We start from the raw sequence: 17,793 nt of genomic DNA, 5'->3' as shown, positions 1-17,793 counted from the left end.
CCCAAATGTGAGGCTCATATGAAGTGAACATGTTTTCCATTCCAGGACCTGGTGCCTAACATTCAAACCACATTGCTGGAGGGTCTGAGGAAGGGGCACTGTGTCAGAAACTCCACCCTCTGGGCCCAGTGGTCGGGCAAACTGGCAGAAGACAATGAAGAAGTACCTGAAACCAAACAGGTGACATTTACTAACAACTGTTCTTTTCTCTTACTACTCAAGAAAAGCTATAACAAACAACTGCCTTAACTGTTAATTCTATGGTTTGATAAGCCTGTGCGGACTGCACAGGCTTAACTTAGACGACACTTTACGCACATGCATTTAGCCCTGTTTTCCCAGCGTGTGGCACATTTGTTTTCAGTTCACACTGCACCAGCCAGTGCTCTCCCTTGTCCTGTGCATGCTGCTGTCAAGGTCAGACACGGAGGTCTCCATGACGATCCCCCCCAATGTGAAGATCAGCGCCCCACTGAAGAGTTACACAAGGGAGCTTACTCAGCTGTGGTTCATGAGTCAGCACATATGGGCGCATGTTGGCCGCATCAGTGGAAGCGATCTTTTGTAAGGGAAATGATTCTGCTGACTTGAAAATTGTGTGAAAGAAGGTTTTCCATTACCTTTATTGCATATTCATTTTAATGAAGGTACTTAAAAGAATATTGATATAAATAATTTAAAATTAGTTTTTTGGGGCATTATAATGATGTTGACTAGTATTATACACAAGTGCATACTGTTTTAATTGTTGACAGTTTGTTTTAAACCATGATGACAAGAATGTACATTTTATGAAACATACAGAAACAACGCTTTAATCTTACCTTATTATCCCCCGCCATAGGCGGAGGGATATTGTTTTGGCGTTGTCCGTCCGTCCTTCTGTCTTTCCTTCTGTCAGTCTTTCCATCCGTCCGGAGCAATATCTTGGAAGTGCTTTGGCAGATTTCATTGAAACTTGGTATGAGTATATATATGGATAAGAGAATGATGCACGTCAAATGGCATTGTACACCATCTGTTAATAACGGAGTTATGGCCCTTTTTATCTTGAAAAAATGCTTTTTTGAGTGTCAAATATAACACTTTTGTGTCCAGAAGCATATTGGCAGGGGATATCAATTCAACGAATTTGCTTGTTCAATTTGCATTACTATGCATTTGATCATTTGCCAATATTTATACGTGTAGGTCAATGGAAAGAAGGAGCCTTCTTGCAGTGTTCATCCAATCATTGAAAGCCCTGAAACCCGTCATGTCCAAAGACTGCCCAGATGACCTCTATTCTGACCTCTTGGACTCTGTGGCAACGGGTGATGACCTCACCCCTGACCTACTGAAAAAGCTTGACTACACCTTGCACGCTTACTGCACACTGGAACACATTCAGAAAGACACCAGCGATTTACTGGATGCCGCTATTGATAGCATTGCGAAAGTGATTGGAGCTAACTCAGATGACATTGGAGACGCGGTGTGTTCTGAGGGTGGCTTTGGTAATTTGGGGTGTCTTGGGTGTGCCTGGGTGGACACTGGGCTGTTCAACATGAACCTTCTGGCCCCTCAGGGCCCTGTTGACCCAGTTGAAAAAGTCTTAATCAAACTGAACATTGCCCAGAACGAGGTGAGATAGTTGTTCTGTTTTTACCATATTTTATTTAATGAGATCTTGAATATTTTTAGGAGTGAATACAAATGAGCAGTTCTCTGTGAAAAGTGGGTTTAATACATGTGCGTAAAGTGTTGTCCCTGATTAGCCTATGAAGTATGCACAGGCTAATCAGGGACGACACTTTCCACCTAAACTGGATTTTTTAAAAGAAGGGATTTTCTGTAAACAAAAAATATGATTAAAGCGTAAAGTGTTGTTCCTGATTAGCCTGTGTGGACTGCACAGGCTTATCTGGGACTACACTTTACGCACATGCATTCAACCCCCTTTTCACAAAGTACGGCACAACATAGGCCAAAATGAGGTGATATGGTTGTTCTTTGCACAACATTTGTTTAAGTTTGATTCTTTTTTTCAGACACTTTAACTGGCATTTTACTGCTTTTTTTTATTTGTTGCATGTGTGAAGCAAGGATTGAATGCAAAATTTATTTTCATGCATTACCTTTCAATGACAATATACTTGAGCTAAAGTTGTCATTTTTATACTATATTGTATTGAATGAGTTCATGAACATTTTGTCGAGTGAATACAAATATTATTGCATGGAATAACAATCAGTGTCTGCCTCAGATCTTTTTATCACCTGCATTTTCAGTGAAAGGGGATATCCTAATTTTACAGAAAATGTGTTATTAAATCTTTAAAACATTTGTACTGATGTGGAACCATTAAATGTGGAGTGTCCTAATGCCATTAAAAAAATGTTGCAGGACTGATCTTTTAAAGAAATTATATTTAATGAAGGAACTCAAATTGTTTTGTTTTTACATGTGTAAAAATTAAATATTGGTAATCACTGCCTTACACACAAAAAAGAACAGCTTGTGATGAGGCAATACGCGCAGGCTATTCAGGGACGACACTTTCGGCCTAAACTGGATTTTTTGTTTAGAAGAGACTTCCTTCAAAGAAAAAATACACAAAAAGCGCAAAGTGTTGTCACTGATTAGTGTGTGCAGACTGCACAGGCTAATCTGAGACAACACTTTACATACATGCATTCAAGCCTTTTTTTTACCAGAGGGACTCTCATATTCATCACTCTCTTTCAGTTGACAGAACAGGAGGCTGAGCTAGCCGTATTGTGCTCACATCACAGACTGGTCACTGGGCAGGATCTTCTGCAGCAAGCAGACAGACTTGTTCACCCGCGAGTCACTTATCTCAAGGTATGTATTAGCCTGGCTCTGGGAAAACGGAGCTCAATGCATATGCGTAAAGTGTTTGTCCAAGATTAGCCAGAGCAGTCTGCACAGGCTAATTAGGGTTGACACTTTTCACCTAAACTGGGGTCAAACATGGGATCATTGCAGGGGTCACCAGTTTACAAAGATAAATAGAGCGATTACCTTTAAAATCTTCTCTTTTTAAACTGCGTTGCCAAATGTTTCCATAGTTGGTATGTATCATCTTTTAAAGGTGCTCTACAATGTTAATTGGAATTGTGCTCCTAGGGTCTAAACTTGGCCCTAGGGTCTAAACTTGGCCCTAGGGTCTTAACTTGGCCCTAGGGTCTTAACTTGCCCATTTGCACTTAGATTTGATTTAGGGAATATTGTTAAAAAATATTATTTGGTATGAAGTTTCATCTGGAGGTAATTTTAAAGGTTTATTCAAATAATACCCCTTGGTCCAAAACTGGCCCTGCCCCTGAGATCTCCAGTTTGAAAAGACTTACTAAGGGAATACCTCCAAATATCTGCTAGTCTAAAACAGCAAAGCCCAAGGCTTTCATATAAAGTTTGTAGCATTTATCGTCTAAAAAGTTTGTTTTTGCCATTTGGTATAAACTAGAGGTCTTCTTCAAACTTTATTCAAACTTTGCGCCTGGGGTCAGAAGTAGATTTGCCCTGGGGGTCAGTTGTTTAACTAGTTCTTCATGTCTGGTGCGAAGCATCATCTTAAGGTCCTTTGCAAAGAAATCAAATTATGCCCTTACTGTCAAAACAGGCCTTCCCAGGTGGGGGTCCGCAGGGTTAACAGATTATTTAAATTTAAAGCTTTAAAATGTTTTAGCTGGAAAAGCAAAGCCCCATGGCTTTCATTTTTGGCAGATGTGCTGTCAGCTTTAGGTCCTCTGAAGTTTGGTCACATAATGCCCCTGGGGTCAACTGGTGCCTTACCCCGGGGTCATAAATTTTACCTCGACTTATACAACAAAGTCAAGGTAAACTTATACTCCCAAACCATGGGAGGCTGGTATTATACCTCTTACCTTAAGTTTCTCAGGTGAGCGTCCAAAGATCTTCTGGGTCCTCTTGTTTTAAGTTGTAATGAAAAAGTCTAAAGATGTTTTCTTCTTTTATATTGAAACAGACACGATCAGTGGAACTTCGGAAACAAATTGCAGAACTTGAAAAGCAGATAGCTTTCCGACCAGCACCATCGCAGGTGAGAGATATTGTGTGATTGTTCTCAAAGTGAGTGTCAAATGAAACGTTTATCTCTTAAGGGTGTTACTTTTGTGGTCATTAAACGTAATATAGAATCCGAATAGAGAAGTACACTTTCTTAGTGATTTAAAAGTACATTTTGACACAGAACAAGTTTCACTCTTTCCTGATATATTTTCCCTAAATAGGCTTTTTCAAAGATTGTTTTTACCAATTGACTACATTTTCATCTGGTTGCTCAACAAAAGTACATTTTAATAAGTACATGTAATCTTAAGAAAGATGATTATTAAGTGTTTTTTTTCAAAAGTTTGCAATTAATGTATGGAAAATTAGAGACAAACTTATTGAAAAGCTAAGCTTAACTGACAAAAAGCTTAAATCTGGAGGCATTCTTACACTTATGTTACTTGCATTACTGGCCTGCTGTTACAGCATCTTTGACAGGTCAAATATGGCCACAAGACAGATTGTCCAGACTTGTAACTTTATTATTTATCAAGCAATTTTAAAATAATTACCAACCATCTTAAGATGATTGTCACACTAACAAATGGTCAAATATGTGCATTGTTCGGCTAGTTTAAAAGGGCCTTTTCACAGATATTGGTATGTTTTGAAGTTTGTCATTTAATGCTTTATATTGATAAATGTGAACATTAAATTTTAAAAGCTCCAGTAAAAAATCAAAAATAAAATTTAAAAAAGGGAAAAAAGTAGCCCACAGCAGGGCTCGAACCAGTGACCCCCGGAATCCTGAAGTAAAAACGCATTAACCAACTGAGCTATCCTGCCAAGCATACATAAGATGCGTATTTTATACCTTATATAAGCAATCTTCGTAGTTTCACAAATTTAAACGACAACAACAGAACTCTTCAAACTATTCAATCGTTTTGCGTTGCAACGCTTTATAATTTTTAGGTTTTTAAATCGTCAAAAGATGCATATAATGGCTATATTAGACCATGGCAAATGTTCAGTAATCCTGTTTCCTCACAAATATCATAATTAAACCGAAAATTTGCGAATCTGAAATATTTCTTAATATTTACAAGCATTATTGACAATGGGCGTGACATATTTCTTACTAGTAATAGTATTGAGGCAATTACCTATTTCAATGACTTTGCAGTACGACATGCTAGTAATGGACGTCAGGAACTTCCTGGCTAGTGTGGGATCCACGGAAAACGTTCACGGTCTCGTGACAAAACTTCGGGCCTGCATTGGCACCAGATCCAGGGATGCTTGCAGCGTGTCAAGGCAGTATGATTTGTGGGAACAGTCGGTGGATAAGTTTGTGCAGTCATTGAGTGTGGTGTATCCTGTCTATAGGGATATAACTCAGCCCTTGATAGCTGCTGTGCAACAGGTACATCCTTATTTGTTTGAGAAATTGATTGCTGTGCAGCTGTTGAGAAAAAATGAAATACTCTGTAGCTAATATTATTCATTGGACACTAATATTTGTTTATTTGTTTGGATCTGATGTACAAGGAATTCAAATGTTCAATGTTAAACAAAAGATAATGTCTGAAGTCCGTATACTATAGTAGGTTATCGAATTAAAATAAAGTATATAATGATGTAAGTAAATTAAATGAAAATTCGAAACAAACTTCAATGAAATTTCAAACAAAAAAATAACAGAGAACATAAACGTTTTTTGAACAAGAATAACATAATAATTTTAAAGGCAGTAAGAATAACTTAGTATGTTTCATTTAGTTTGGTATTCAGTATAATCATACAATGTTTACATATGTAAAGGAATACTTTCAGTGGCTGAAAAAATGATACATAAACCTCTTTCAGGGTTAAGTACATCAAACTATTTATTCAATTAGTGGTATTTATAATAGTATTTTGTACAGTTCAGGTTCCTTTACATATTAACACACATTTTACATATTTAAATACTTCAAATTTACATGTTGATGTTAATAAACTATGGAACTTAACAACAGTTGGATTCACAAATTCATGGATTTATGAATCTAAGAAATTTTATTTCAATGAACTTTAAGCTTGTCATTAAGAGTATAGTGAATCAAAAAAGTGCAAATATTTATGGATGGTGGATGACATTTGTAACAGATTAAATTTGTAAACTGTAATGCCAGTGATACAAGTATTTCTTGATCTGCCATCAAGTAATTGAAAACCTACTCCTTTTCAAAATTTCTTCAATTAGATCTAACAAGAAATATCCTTATGTATATAGAAAACTGTTTCAGTTTGTTTGATAGTTTTGATTTAAAGATCCGTAAACACTGCCCCATACTAGTATGCTTTATATAATCTCCCAAAAACAAAAAGTGCCATACAAAAGTTAATTTCAATAGGAAGACCCATAAAACAAGTAACATTGGTGTAAAAATGTTAAAATACAAACATTCTGCAACTCTTTAGCATCTAACAATCGTTTCGTGATGTCATCTTGTTTCATTTAAGAGAGAAATCAGCATCAGCTTTCATCAAATTTTGAAATTAAACTCAGTGTTAAAAAAAAAAAGCATTTTGTATCTCGTTTAAGCAATCTTACCAGACCATCAGACCATATCTAGCGTTAAAATGTTGGCTATTGCTATGAGGAACACTGATTTTTTATGGGTTATTTGTTTAACAAAGTATTTGTTGATTCTGAGCATTTGCCGATCTTTGAAATTGATGTTTTTTTTAGTATAATGGTTCCCATGGTTACAGGTGGTGCATGGAATGGGCCTTCTTAGCCAAGAGGTTAAGAGAAGCAAGGAGGTTGCCAAGGTAACAGGGTCATTTGGACATGAGGCTGGGGTGAGTTAAGCAATGAAATTTTAGTGTAAAAAGGTTAATGGGTTCCTGCTTATTAAATGCATAGCAACCCATAGCAGATGAAAAAAACAACATTGATGCTATTTTCAGTTTATATTGCTTCGACAAAATTATTTAAATGAGATGATGGTAATAGTAAATTGATAATGCTAGATTATATATATCAATAGGAAAAAAATATGTTAAAAAAATGATTAATCCAATTTGTAATTATATTGCATTATTTTCAGGAAATCTCTCAAAAGCTGGAGAAGATAGTGATACTAGCAGGAAAGTTTCCAACCCTGTCCACTATAAACCCATCCTGCCTTCACCTAGCAACCAACTTAACCTCTCTTGATAACCTTGACCTTGTGAGAGATGTGGTCCAAAGGTCACAGCCAGAGAACACATCTGCAGATGAAGTGCTTGTAACACTGACTGACAGGTAGGATTTAAGGAGAAAATCGCTGTTTGATAAAAAAAAATCAAAATCTGGATACTTATGGAACAAAAAAGAATTGACTTGGAAACTCATGCTCTTTATGATTTTAGAATGGAATCACCATGTAAGTGTTGTTATCTTTAAACATTTGTGAATGTGATAGGGATTCATCATATTATCATGACCAACTTTACAAAAAGAAAAGGGACATTTTTTATATAAAAGATTTTTTTTTCTTATTGGTTGCATTAGGTTAAAGCATTGACAACAAAGTTTAGGATCTTAGGTTTGCTATCCAGCACGGTCACATATTTTGTGTTGGAATTATTCATGAAATTATTTCTGTGGCCATTTTCCCCCCTACATCTAATTAAGTAGGGCAGTTGTCAGCTATTGCCATAAGTATGTGCACTAAGTGCTGGTAAACCAGCTTGCCCAGGAAAAGTGGGAAAGGCTAACTGACTGCCGTGTAATTACCGAAATACTTTTTAAAATGTCAAATAAAAATAAAACAATTGTGGGTCATTCTGAAAAAAATAGGTTAAAAGCATTTTGTAAATTGTCGTCCTCGTTTAGCCTGTGGAGTCCGCAGTGGTTGATCAGGGATCACACTTTCTGCCTAAATTGGATATTTTATGCTCCCCATATATATATATATGGGGAGCATATAGTTGCCAGTTTGGGGTTCCTTACTTACTTCCGTCACACTTTTGTTTCCGTTTCTCCTAGCACCTTCAATAGTTTACCAATCTCTTACATATTTGGCATGTAGGTACCTTGCATTGACATCTACCTTTTGATGATGTTTGAGGTCACTGGGGTCAAGGTCACTGAGGTTAATAATAGATTTTTCCGTCACAATTTTGTTACAGTTTCTCATAGCACCTTCGATATTTTTCCAATCTCTTACATATTTGGCATGTAGGTACCTTTCATGGACCTCTACCTTTTGATGAGGTTTGAGGTCACTGGGGTCAAGGTCACCGAGGCTAATAATAGATTTTTCTGTCACAATTTTGTTACAGTTTCTTATAGCGCCTTTCATATTTTACTGTCTTACATATTTGGCATGTAGGTACCTTGCATGGACCTCTACCTTTTTGATGAGGTTTGAGGTCACTGGTGTCAAGGTCAAGGTCACCGAGGCTAACAATAGATTTTCTCAATGTCATACACTTTTTTTCCACACGAACCATATATCGACAAAGCATCATTGGGGAGCATCCATCAGTTTTACTGATATCCTTGTGTTTAGAAGAGACTCTTTGAATGAAAAATTCCATAAAAGCGGAAAGTGTCATCCATGATTAATCTGGTATGACGCTACGCAAAAGCATTATGCCCCGATTTCCCAGAATGAGGCTTAATTGTAATTAAGTGAAACTGTAATGAAATGGATAGACTGCTGGATTAATGTTCATTTTCATTCCAGCATTCTATCAGGGGGACTGTACTGTGTTGTGCTGGAAGCCCAGGCAAGGGGTGCGCTGACCCCTGACCTGTTGATGACCTTGACCCACATCCTGGACATGTACGTGTCGTCATGGAAACACGAGGAGGCAGCGAGGAAAGTTAAGGAGGCAGAGGAGGCCAGTCTGTACAGGTACAAGACGGAGACACACGGCGATGAGAGGAGTGAGGAAGAACAACTGGAGGCAGACTTCCTGCAAAATTTCCCATCGTTTAATGAGGTTGGAAAAAAAGTTATGATATTTAGTAATTTTGAAAGTCATAAAATCTTGTTGCAATTGTCATGGAAAATGTTCTGCCATTTAGTAAAGTTAGAAAAAAAAATGCTATAAAAGAGCAGCACTCGATCTGGAATAACAAGGAGTTTAATGCCAGTGTGTTAAGTGTCGTCCCAGATTAGTTGTGAGGAATGCAGGAACATCACTTTCGGCCTATGCTGGATTATCGCATAAAAGAAACCATCTTCAAATGTATATTACAGGGTAGGCAAAAAGTGATGTTCCTCATTAGCCTGTGCCTAACTACACAGGCTAATCTGGGAGGAAAGTACACACTTACCTTAAACTCCACTTTCCCTCAGTGGGGTGATTTTATGTATTTCACAACTTTATCTCTTAAGATAACAATGCCATCTGCATGAATACGATTTTTAAGTTTTTTAAGTGTAAATTAAGGTTTTATTGAATGGTCAAATAGGCAACTGAAAGCATCTATTGGTTCAACCAATATTCTTGGTTTTACAACTCTGTTATACAAGTGTGAAACTATAGTATCTGATGTGAATATGCTGAGTAGATACAATATTTTCAAACTCAAAACTAAATTTCTCGTCATCAGTAAATGTGTAAGTGGTGTGATGGACATAGTGTCTGCCTTCAAATTAATGGTTCCGGGTTCGATTCCCAATCAAGGAGCGTTCTCAGGATCTTTCTTAAGGCACCAAGTACATTAACAGGTTCTTACCAGGAAATGGACTCAATATTGTCTTACAGTGATTTGTTTTTTATGCAAATTGAGCTCAGGTTTATTCGTTTTAATCTGAAAAACTATTTTTGTTGCATTGTAGGACTTCATCGACTTGGTAGAGGCAACGTCCATGGAAGATTCACACGCTCGTAAGGAAACTGACCAATCAAAGACCAGCAGCACTGAGGCCTCTTCACTCCATCTTACAAGCTCCCAGATGACTCTGATCTCGGGGGTGCATGAGAAGCTTTACAAGGGCCTGGTGAGCACAGACTGGTACAGGCCTGTTGTCATGGCGACTGTCCAGTTGTCCGACTGGTTACGACCACTTCTGTCCACATACACTGCAGCAACAATATTGACTACGCGATTGGTGGATATCATGAGTATGTTTCTTGTTGTTTGTTTTAAGAATTATTTTTGGTAAATGATTTGTTTTTTTTAAAATGAATGCACATATTTTACTTTTGTTTTAAGATTTTTGTGTGTCAGTTTTGGTTTTGAATGAATGCAAATTGAGGGTCATTCTGAAAAAACTAGGTAAAAAGCATTTTCGCAAAGTGTCGTCCCAGTTTAGCCTGTGGAGTAATCAGGGATCACACTTTCTGCCTAAATTGGATTTTTGTTTAGAAGTGAACGAAAATTCCATAAAAGCGGAAAGTCGTCTATGATTAATCTGGGATGACACTACGCAAATGCATTTACCCTTTCAGTGCGGGAACCAAATTTTGAAGGCCTTTGCAAACAGTTTGGATCCAGATGAGACGCCACAGAATGTGGCGTCTCATCAGGATCCAAACTGTTTGCTATTCTGATAGTATTCTTTGAAAAAAATCGAAGAAGCTGCTAATTTTAGAAATTCAGCAGACGACATTTTAGCAGACGATAAATTTCCCAGCATGCAAATGCATTAAGCTCCGATTTCCCAGTTGTTCAGGCTGTAACAACTGTAGCTATGTATTATATGTTATGCATTTAATGAAAAGATTAAATAAATTCATCGTATGTGGTGAATTTTTGATAATACAGCTGCGTACATTTTCCTTTACCACTACAAAAAGAATGTTTTATAATATAAATGTGCAATAATAGTTGGCCCATCTGGCTTTGAAGTAATACTTACTGAAGAAAATTGTGGTGGCATTGTAGATATGGAGTCTGTCCAGAAGTCTAAAGGTCTCTGGTTGGATCCCTAATCAGTGAGTGATCTCACGATCCTCTCTAAACACACTCAGCACTTCTGCCCTGATAACAGACTCAAATATGCCTCAATAAGCCTAAACCTTACAGTACAAGCTTGAGGAAGTCAATTCTAAATAAAATGTGTAAATGACTGTTTTGTGTCACCAAGGTAACCAAGTGGATGGTCATCTGCAAGGTGGTCATCTGGTTGTGGCCGCTGTCCAGCAATGCTATGTCCTGCAGGCTTCACAACAGGTCAGTCTTCACTAAAGCTGCAGCATTTGTACCTGCTAATGTTTCCTAACGTGTTCTGATGTATGTTTTCCATATTGTACTGCACTACAAGTTATTTATACAGTACTATTATGAATTCTTTCTGTCCTGTGTTTCAATAATAGTTTTTTAATTTATTATGGTGCTGTCTTGTAAGCCTATGCACTTGAAGCCTTATAGGCTGTAAACATCTTATAGAAATTAGAAATAGTATTTGATTGGTTTACCAATCAGAAATATATTACTTTTGACATTGAGGAAAACAAAAATATCTAAAAATAATAATTTACAAGAACACCATAATTGGTTCCCCAGTTGTCGAGCCCTCTGGTACCCAGCCCCGGTGTGTACGACATGTACCACGACCCCAATGTGCCTGAGGTCATCCAGCTAGTGGAAGTGCTGCGGACTGTGAGGGCTAGAGTCATGGAACTGCAGGGGGAGTGGCCAGATCATCCCACGCTGAAAAAGGTGAGTGCAGAATGTTATAGGACATTTTATATGAGCACAGCTCTGGGAAACATGGGCTTAAATGCATGTGCGCATGTGTTTGCCCAGATAAGTCTGCACAGGCTAATCAGGGATGACATTTTTCCTTTTCATGTAATGTTTTGTTTGCTGGAAGTCTCTTCTAAACAAAAATCCAGTCAAGGTGAAAAGTATTGTCCCTGATTAGCCTGTGTGGACTGCACAGGCTAATATGGAACGGTCCTTTAAGCACATGCATTATGCCCCTTTTTCTCAGAGTGCAGCTCATTTATATATTTCCTATTTTTGGTCTTATTTATAGAACCACTCGTGAACTTTATAATGTAAAGAATATTTTTTAAGAATCATGAGTAGGCTTACACTTACTTTTACTATAACTGGAAGAAAAACAGAAGCATTTAGCACTTGTTATCTTGTTTCTGCTTTCAGCTGCATGAAATCATGGACCGTATAGAAGAGCAACCAATCACTGACCCTGTGATGAAGTTCTTGACTGGAATAGAACTGCTGCTGAAGACAGCACAGGTAGGTCAAGGCCAAGCTGCTTACATTAAGCTGCTTGAGATAGCCCAAAAAGGTCATGGTCCATTTGCTCAAAACAGCACACGTAGGCCAAGGTCAAGCTACTTGAGAAAGCACAGAAAGGTCATGGTCAATGTGTTCAAGAAAGCAAAGATAGGTCAAGGTCAAGCTGCTTGAAATAGCACAGAAAGGTCATGGTCAATTTGCTCAAGACAGCACACGTAAGCCAAGGTCAAGCTACTTGAGATAGCATAGAAAGGTCATGGTCAATGTGCTAAAGACAGCACAAGTAGGCCAAGGTCAAGCTGCTTGAGATAGCACAGAAAGGTCAGTGTCAATCTGCTCAAGAAAGCACAGGTAGATCAAGGTCAATTTACTTAGGTCAAGCTGCTTAAGATAGCACAGAATGGTCAAGGTAAATCTGTTCAAGACAGCATAGGTAGATCAAGGTCAAGTTACTTAGGTCAAGCTGCTTTAGATAGCACAGAATGGTCAATGTCAATCTGCTCAAGACAGCACAGGTAGATCAAGGTCAAGTTACTTAGGTCAAGCTGCTTGAAATAGCACAGAAAGGTCAATGTCAATCTGCTCAAGACAGCACAGGTAGATCAAGGTCAAGTTACTTAGGTCAAGCTGCTTAAGATAGCACAGAATGGTCAAGGTCAATCTGATAAAGACAGCACAGGCAGGTCAAGGTTATATCAATTGTTTGCAACACCAATAGTTTTCCAAATGTGTGAACTGACAAGGGTATACAATTTTGTCATTTTATGCCCCCAGAACATAGGTTCTGGAGGCATATTAAAATCGCACAGTCAGTCCGTCCGTCCGTCCGGATTAGTTTCCGTTCAATAAGTCAAGCAATTGTCACCTGATCTTTACCAAACTTGGTCAGAAGTTGTATCTAGACATTATCTAGGTCAAGTTCGAATATGGGTCATGCCGGGTCAAAAACTAGGTCACGGGGTCATTAAATGCATTTCAATAACTTCTATCAAAGCGTTTATAGGGGGCATATGTCATCCTATGGTGACAGCACTTGTTTTAAAAGATATATTTTCGTATGTTTATTTTTAAATTTTAATGCCTTATATTTAAATTAGAGTTTTTATAAAATTGATTGTTACAATCTGTAAATGCTAATGATAATCTTTTATGTGAGCCTAAATGAATCTTAATTGTCATTGTGAATTGATGTCAAGTATATCAAATCTTGAAATAATAACATATGGAAAATTATTTTAATACTTACACAAATTGGCAAACATACAATTGTCAATACTGACTTGAATTACTTTTTGTAAGTAATTTATAAATCATGATGGAGTGAAATAGCTGTAAACACATGGTTTTTAGGTGTCCTGTGACGATGTAAATGACAATTTCTTCACCATGTTCATGGATTGTCCAGATTTTGACCTTAACAAGTAGGGCATGTGTGATTGTATGTGATAATTGTACAAACATAAATCATCTAAAACATGGGAAATAAAGCAATATCAGACATTAAATTAAACGAAAAATCTAGTTGTTGACTTAATACTAAAGTTAAAAAATCAAAGCCTTTACAGGTAGCACTTGTATAAAAATACATCTCAGAGATTAATGTCAAGGACATAATTTTTGTGATAATAGTGAAATGATTATTAGTGGGACTCGGCAGGTAAGTACACAATGACCTGACACATTATGATCTAAACATTTAATATTCTATTCACAGGATTGGGAAAGCAATGCTTCACAACATGTCTCCATGGCAACCCAGTTAGCTGAAATCTCACGTCTTATTATGCAGTGGAGAAAATTGGAACTGAGGTAATGTAATAATTTATTTTAGCTAGATTGCACAGAAAGCCTAAGGCTTATTTGAAAGGCTCTTGAGTCCGTTTTCTGGGGCTGGAACCAGTACTAAAAATGCTCCCACAGTGAACCCGTGAACTCCCGTTTGCTAGGAGGACACTGGGACCATTGTGTTGATGTTATTTGTTTTTATCTCATCTGAGGACGCCATCTGCTTGGTGAGCATTTTTGGTCACCTTTTTTCTGTTGTCTGTCAAGAATATCTCCTTAAAAACTTGTTTGCTTATTTCCATCAAAATTCACAGGAATGATCCTTGTAGGGCCCGGTCTTTACTAAAATTCAAAGCCTTACGATCTGATGCATTTGTAAGTTGCAAGAGCTAAAAATATTTTTTTCAAAAGAAAAACATCTCTAAAACCGCAGCATTCCGGATTTTGATATGTAGTAAGGAACATCATATTTGGTCATCAAGACAGTTTATTCAAAAAATGCTCCTGAGGTTGAAACTGGTCACACCCTTGGGTCCACTTGGTTTATATAGACTTTAATGTCTTGAGCAGAGTGACATTATGTAGCGGTCTTTTAAATCCGTGTTCCAATCCAGCCCATGTATCAATGCCATTTTTTGCAGCTGTTGGATGAACGCTATGGACACTGAGGTGTACAAGTTCCGGACGGAGGCCAGCAAGTGGTGGTTCCATCTATACCAGCTCTCACAGGACACACTCACACAACAGGTAGGGGCTTTATGATTAATGCTTTAATGTAGGTTAAAATATGGAAATAAAATAAAAGTAATTTACAGTTTCAAACATAGAAAAATAACAGTGAACATTATGAATAATTGTCACTGTTTTACTGTGAAATGAGAGTTTTTACTTCAATACTTCCTGGAAATTCTCCAAAATAAATCTTTCAAATGTAAATATTTAACCACATGGTGGTAGCATATTTGGAGATTGCATCTGACCTCAACATGCATTCAGAAATGTGTGTGGGCATATTATTGTAGCTAGGTTTAACTAAATACTTACAACACATTATAATAAATCTGGCTTTTCATGAGAGTTTTTTTCTTTAAGTCTAGCAATTTATATGCATCAAACCATATCAGATTTTTCACAGCTATATATATATATTATATGTTATTGTCCCCTACCGGTGAAACCGGGGGGACTTATGGTTTGCGCTCTGTGTGTCAGTCAGTCAGTCAGTCTGTCTGTCCGTCCGTCACACTTTTCTGGATCCTGCGATAACTTTAAAAGTTCTTCATATTTTTTCATGAAACTTGAAACATGGATAGATGGCAATATAGAGATTACGCACATCATTTCATTTTGTTCCTACATCAAGAATTCCGGTTGCTATGGCAACAAATATATATAAAAAAACAAAAAAATTCTGACAATGGTGGAGTTTCACCTGTAGGGGACCATATTGCTTGGCAATCTCTTGTTGAATTTATAATAATTGTCCACTTTTAAGAACTGACAAGCATATGGATTAATAATCCTTGAAATATTTAATTTTGCATATTTATTGCTCTCAACTTAAAAGGGCAAAGTTATTTAAAAAACAAAGCTTTTACATTACATAGTATTTACAAGTGTAATTTGTTTCTTAATGTAGTGTGTGTATACCATATATATGGGTTATAAGTACTGCTAGTAAAATGAAAAAAACATGTTGCAAATGTTTGTTTTTAGGGAGAGAATTGTCCATCACTTGACGAGTTTACAAAAGCCCTAAAGCAGTTCATAGAAAAATCCTCCCTGGGAGACTTCCACACAAGGCTAGAAATGCTTCTCAGCTTTCACTGTAACATGGTTGCCATGGCAACAAGAGAGGCAAAAGGTCAAGTGGAATCCATGGAAACGGATGCAATTAAGAAAGCTGAAATAGGAAACGAGGGTGGAAATATTGATCTCAATCTGGCAGCTGACAATAAAACTGAAAGTATGGTAGATAAAGATGATGAGGTGGCCATGGCAACCAGAAAGAGGCTGGCGACAATGCAGCAGGTGCTGTGGAATTTGTACAAGTTTTATGGACGATTCTCTTCCACTGTACAAGCAGAGCTAGACCGGTTAAGGCAACCAATTGAGAAAGAACTGAAGGTAAGAAAATAATTTAATTGTGAAGAGACCCCTAATTACCTCATGGGTAACTTAAATACAATTGTATTTTGTTTTGCATCTTTAAGGCAACCAATTGAGAAAGAACTGAAGGTAAGAAAAAAAATTATTTGGGAAGGTGACACTTAGTGCCTCATGGCTAACTTAAATACAATTGTTTCTTTTTTGCATCTTTAATACTTTAGAATGCAATAAATAAATAATATCAATCAATGTTTAAAATATTTCATGCCAAAATTAGGGGATATTTACCAAATTGATAGTTAAATTGGCCAAAATCTTTATTTTGGCTTTACCTGTTGGATATTGCGTCTGCTTAACAATCAAGAGGATATGCAATCAAGCTAGTGAAATAGGTTAAAACTAATGAGTTTTGTGTTTTCAGGGGTTCGTGAAGATCGCCCGGTGGTCAGATATCAATTTCTGGGCCCTGAAGCAGACTGCAGAGAAAACCCATAGAACTCTGCACAAGCACATCAAACAGTTCCAGGTGAATTGGAAATACAGATAGTTTTTACTTAATTAGATAGGATTGGTTTTCTAACACAGCAAGCTAAGGTCGGTTTTCACTCAGACTACACAAGTTAGGGTCAGTGTTCAAACTAAACTAACAAGTGTAGGTATTTACTCTTAAATAGTTACAGTCAGTATTCATACTTGACAAGCTAGGGTTGGTATTCATTCTTAACCAGTTTGGATATTAATTTACACCAAACCAGCTAGGGCAGGTATTCACACTCAACCAGTCAGGGCAGGTTTTCACATTGACCCAGCAAGGGTTGGTATTCACACTCCACCAGCCAGGATCAGTATTCACACTCTACCAGCTAGGATCTTCATTCGCACTCAACCAGCTAGGATTTGTATTCATACAGAACAAGCTAGGATCTGTATTCATACATAACAAAGCAAGGATCTGTATTCATACACAACCAACCAGGATCTATATGCATACATAACTAGCTAGAATCTATATTCATACATAGCCAGTTAGGATCTGTATTCATACATAGCCAGCCAGGATTTATATTCATACTTTACCGGCTAGGATCTGTATGCATACATAGCCAACTAGGATCTGTATTCATACACAGCCAGCTATGATATGTATTCATACATAGCCAACTAGGATCTGTATTCATACACAGCCAGCTATGATATGTATTCATACATAGCCAACTAGAGTCTAAATACAAGCTGGAGCATATCCAGCAAGGATCTGTATTCACACAGTTTCTAATGAATATGTTTCCTTCCTTGTACTGATGCTAAACTTTCAATTAAAATTGTCTTTTCTGTATTAAGTGTTTCCTGCTAACAAAAGGCAAAATAATAATTATGTGACACACTTGTCCAAAATGTGTTGAATTCATTTTGTCTACTATGTGTATCAGTTATTTGCTTCAACCTTTAATTCTGTGACAGGTTGGCAGTCTTGTCTCCATTGAATTAGAAATCAGAATATTTCAGAAATCAATGAGAGACTGCTCTTACACCAGTTTCAAGTTCAACTCTTGCACTTACATGAGTTTGACATTCAGAACTTGTACAGCCGTTGTCAATAATGCTGATGCCATGTTGGCTCTTAATGGACTCTTTCAACAAGTAACTTTTTTAACAGTGATCAAGTGATGCTATTTTGTAA

The 17,793-nt window shown here is 37.2% G+C and overlaps 1 protein-coding gene across 1 annotated transcript in view; it reads left to right on the top strand.

The window, feature by feature from the left end:
- Positions 1-17,793, top strand: part of LOC127852622 (midasin-like) — a 115,475-nt gene that overhangs the window by 11,044 nt on the left and 86,638 nt on the right. Inside the window, exons 4-20 of the mRNA XM_052386574.1 lie at positions 46-180; positions 365-564; positions 1,192-1,624; positions 2,729-2,845; positions 3,993-4,067; positions 5,205-5,444; positions 6,779-6,868; positions 7,117-7,313; positions 8,743-9,001; positions 9,847-10,132; positions 11,098-11,183; positions 11,517-11,672; positions 12,120-12,215; positions 13,933-14,027; positions 14,645-14,750; positions 15,720-16,130; positions 16,534-16,638. Of these exons, the coding sequence (XP_052242534.1) occupies positions 46-180; positions 365-564; positions 1,192-1,624; positions 2,729-2,845; positions 3,993-4,067; positions 5,205-5,444; positions 6,779-6,868; positions 7,117-7,313; positions 8,743-9,001; positions 9,847-10,132; positions 11,098-11,183; positions 11,517-11,672; positions 12,120-12,215; positions 13,933-14,027; positions 14,645-14,750; positions 15,720-16,130; positions 16,534-16,638 (3,087 nt within the window). The remainder of the gene's footprint in view (positions 1-45; positions 181-364; positions 565-1,191; positions 1,625-2,728; positions 2,846-3,992; positions 4,068-5,204; positions 5,445-6,778; positions 6,869-7,116; positions 7,314-8,742; positions 9,002-9,846; positions 10,133-11,097; positions 11,184-11,516; positions 11,673-12,119; positions 12,216-13,932; positions 14,028-14,644; positions 14,751-15,719; positions 16,131-16,533; positions 16,639-17,793) is intronic.

The sequence above is a fragment of the Dreissena polymorpha genome, chromosome 12 (genome assembly GCF_020536995.1).
Source record: "Dreissena polymorpha isolate Duluth1 chromosome 12, UMN_Dpol_1.0, whole genome shotgun sequence".
Lineage (NCBI taxonomy): Eukaryota > Metazoa > Mollusca > Bivalvia > Myida > Dreissenidae > Dreissena > Dreissena polymorpha.
Note: the sequence above shows the minus strand (reverse complement) of the source record. Positions and strands in the feature narration are given on the sequence as shown.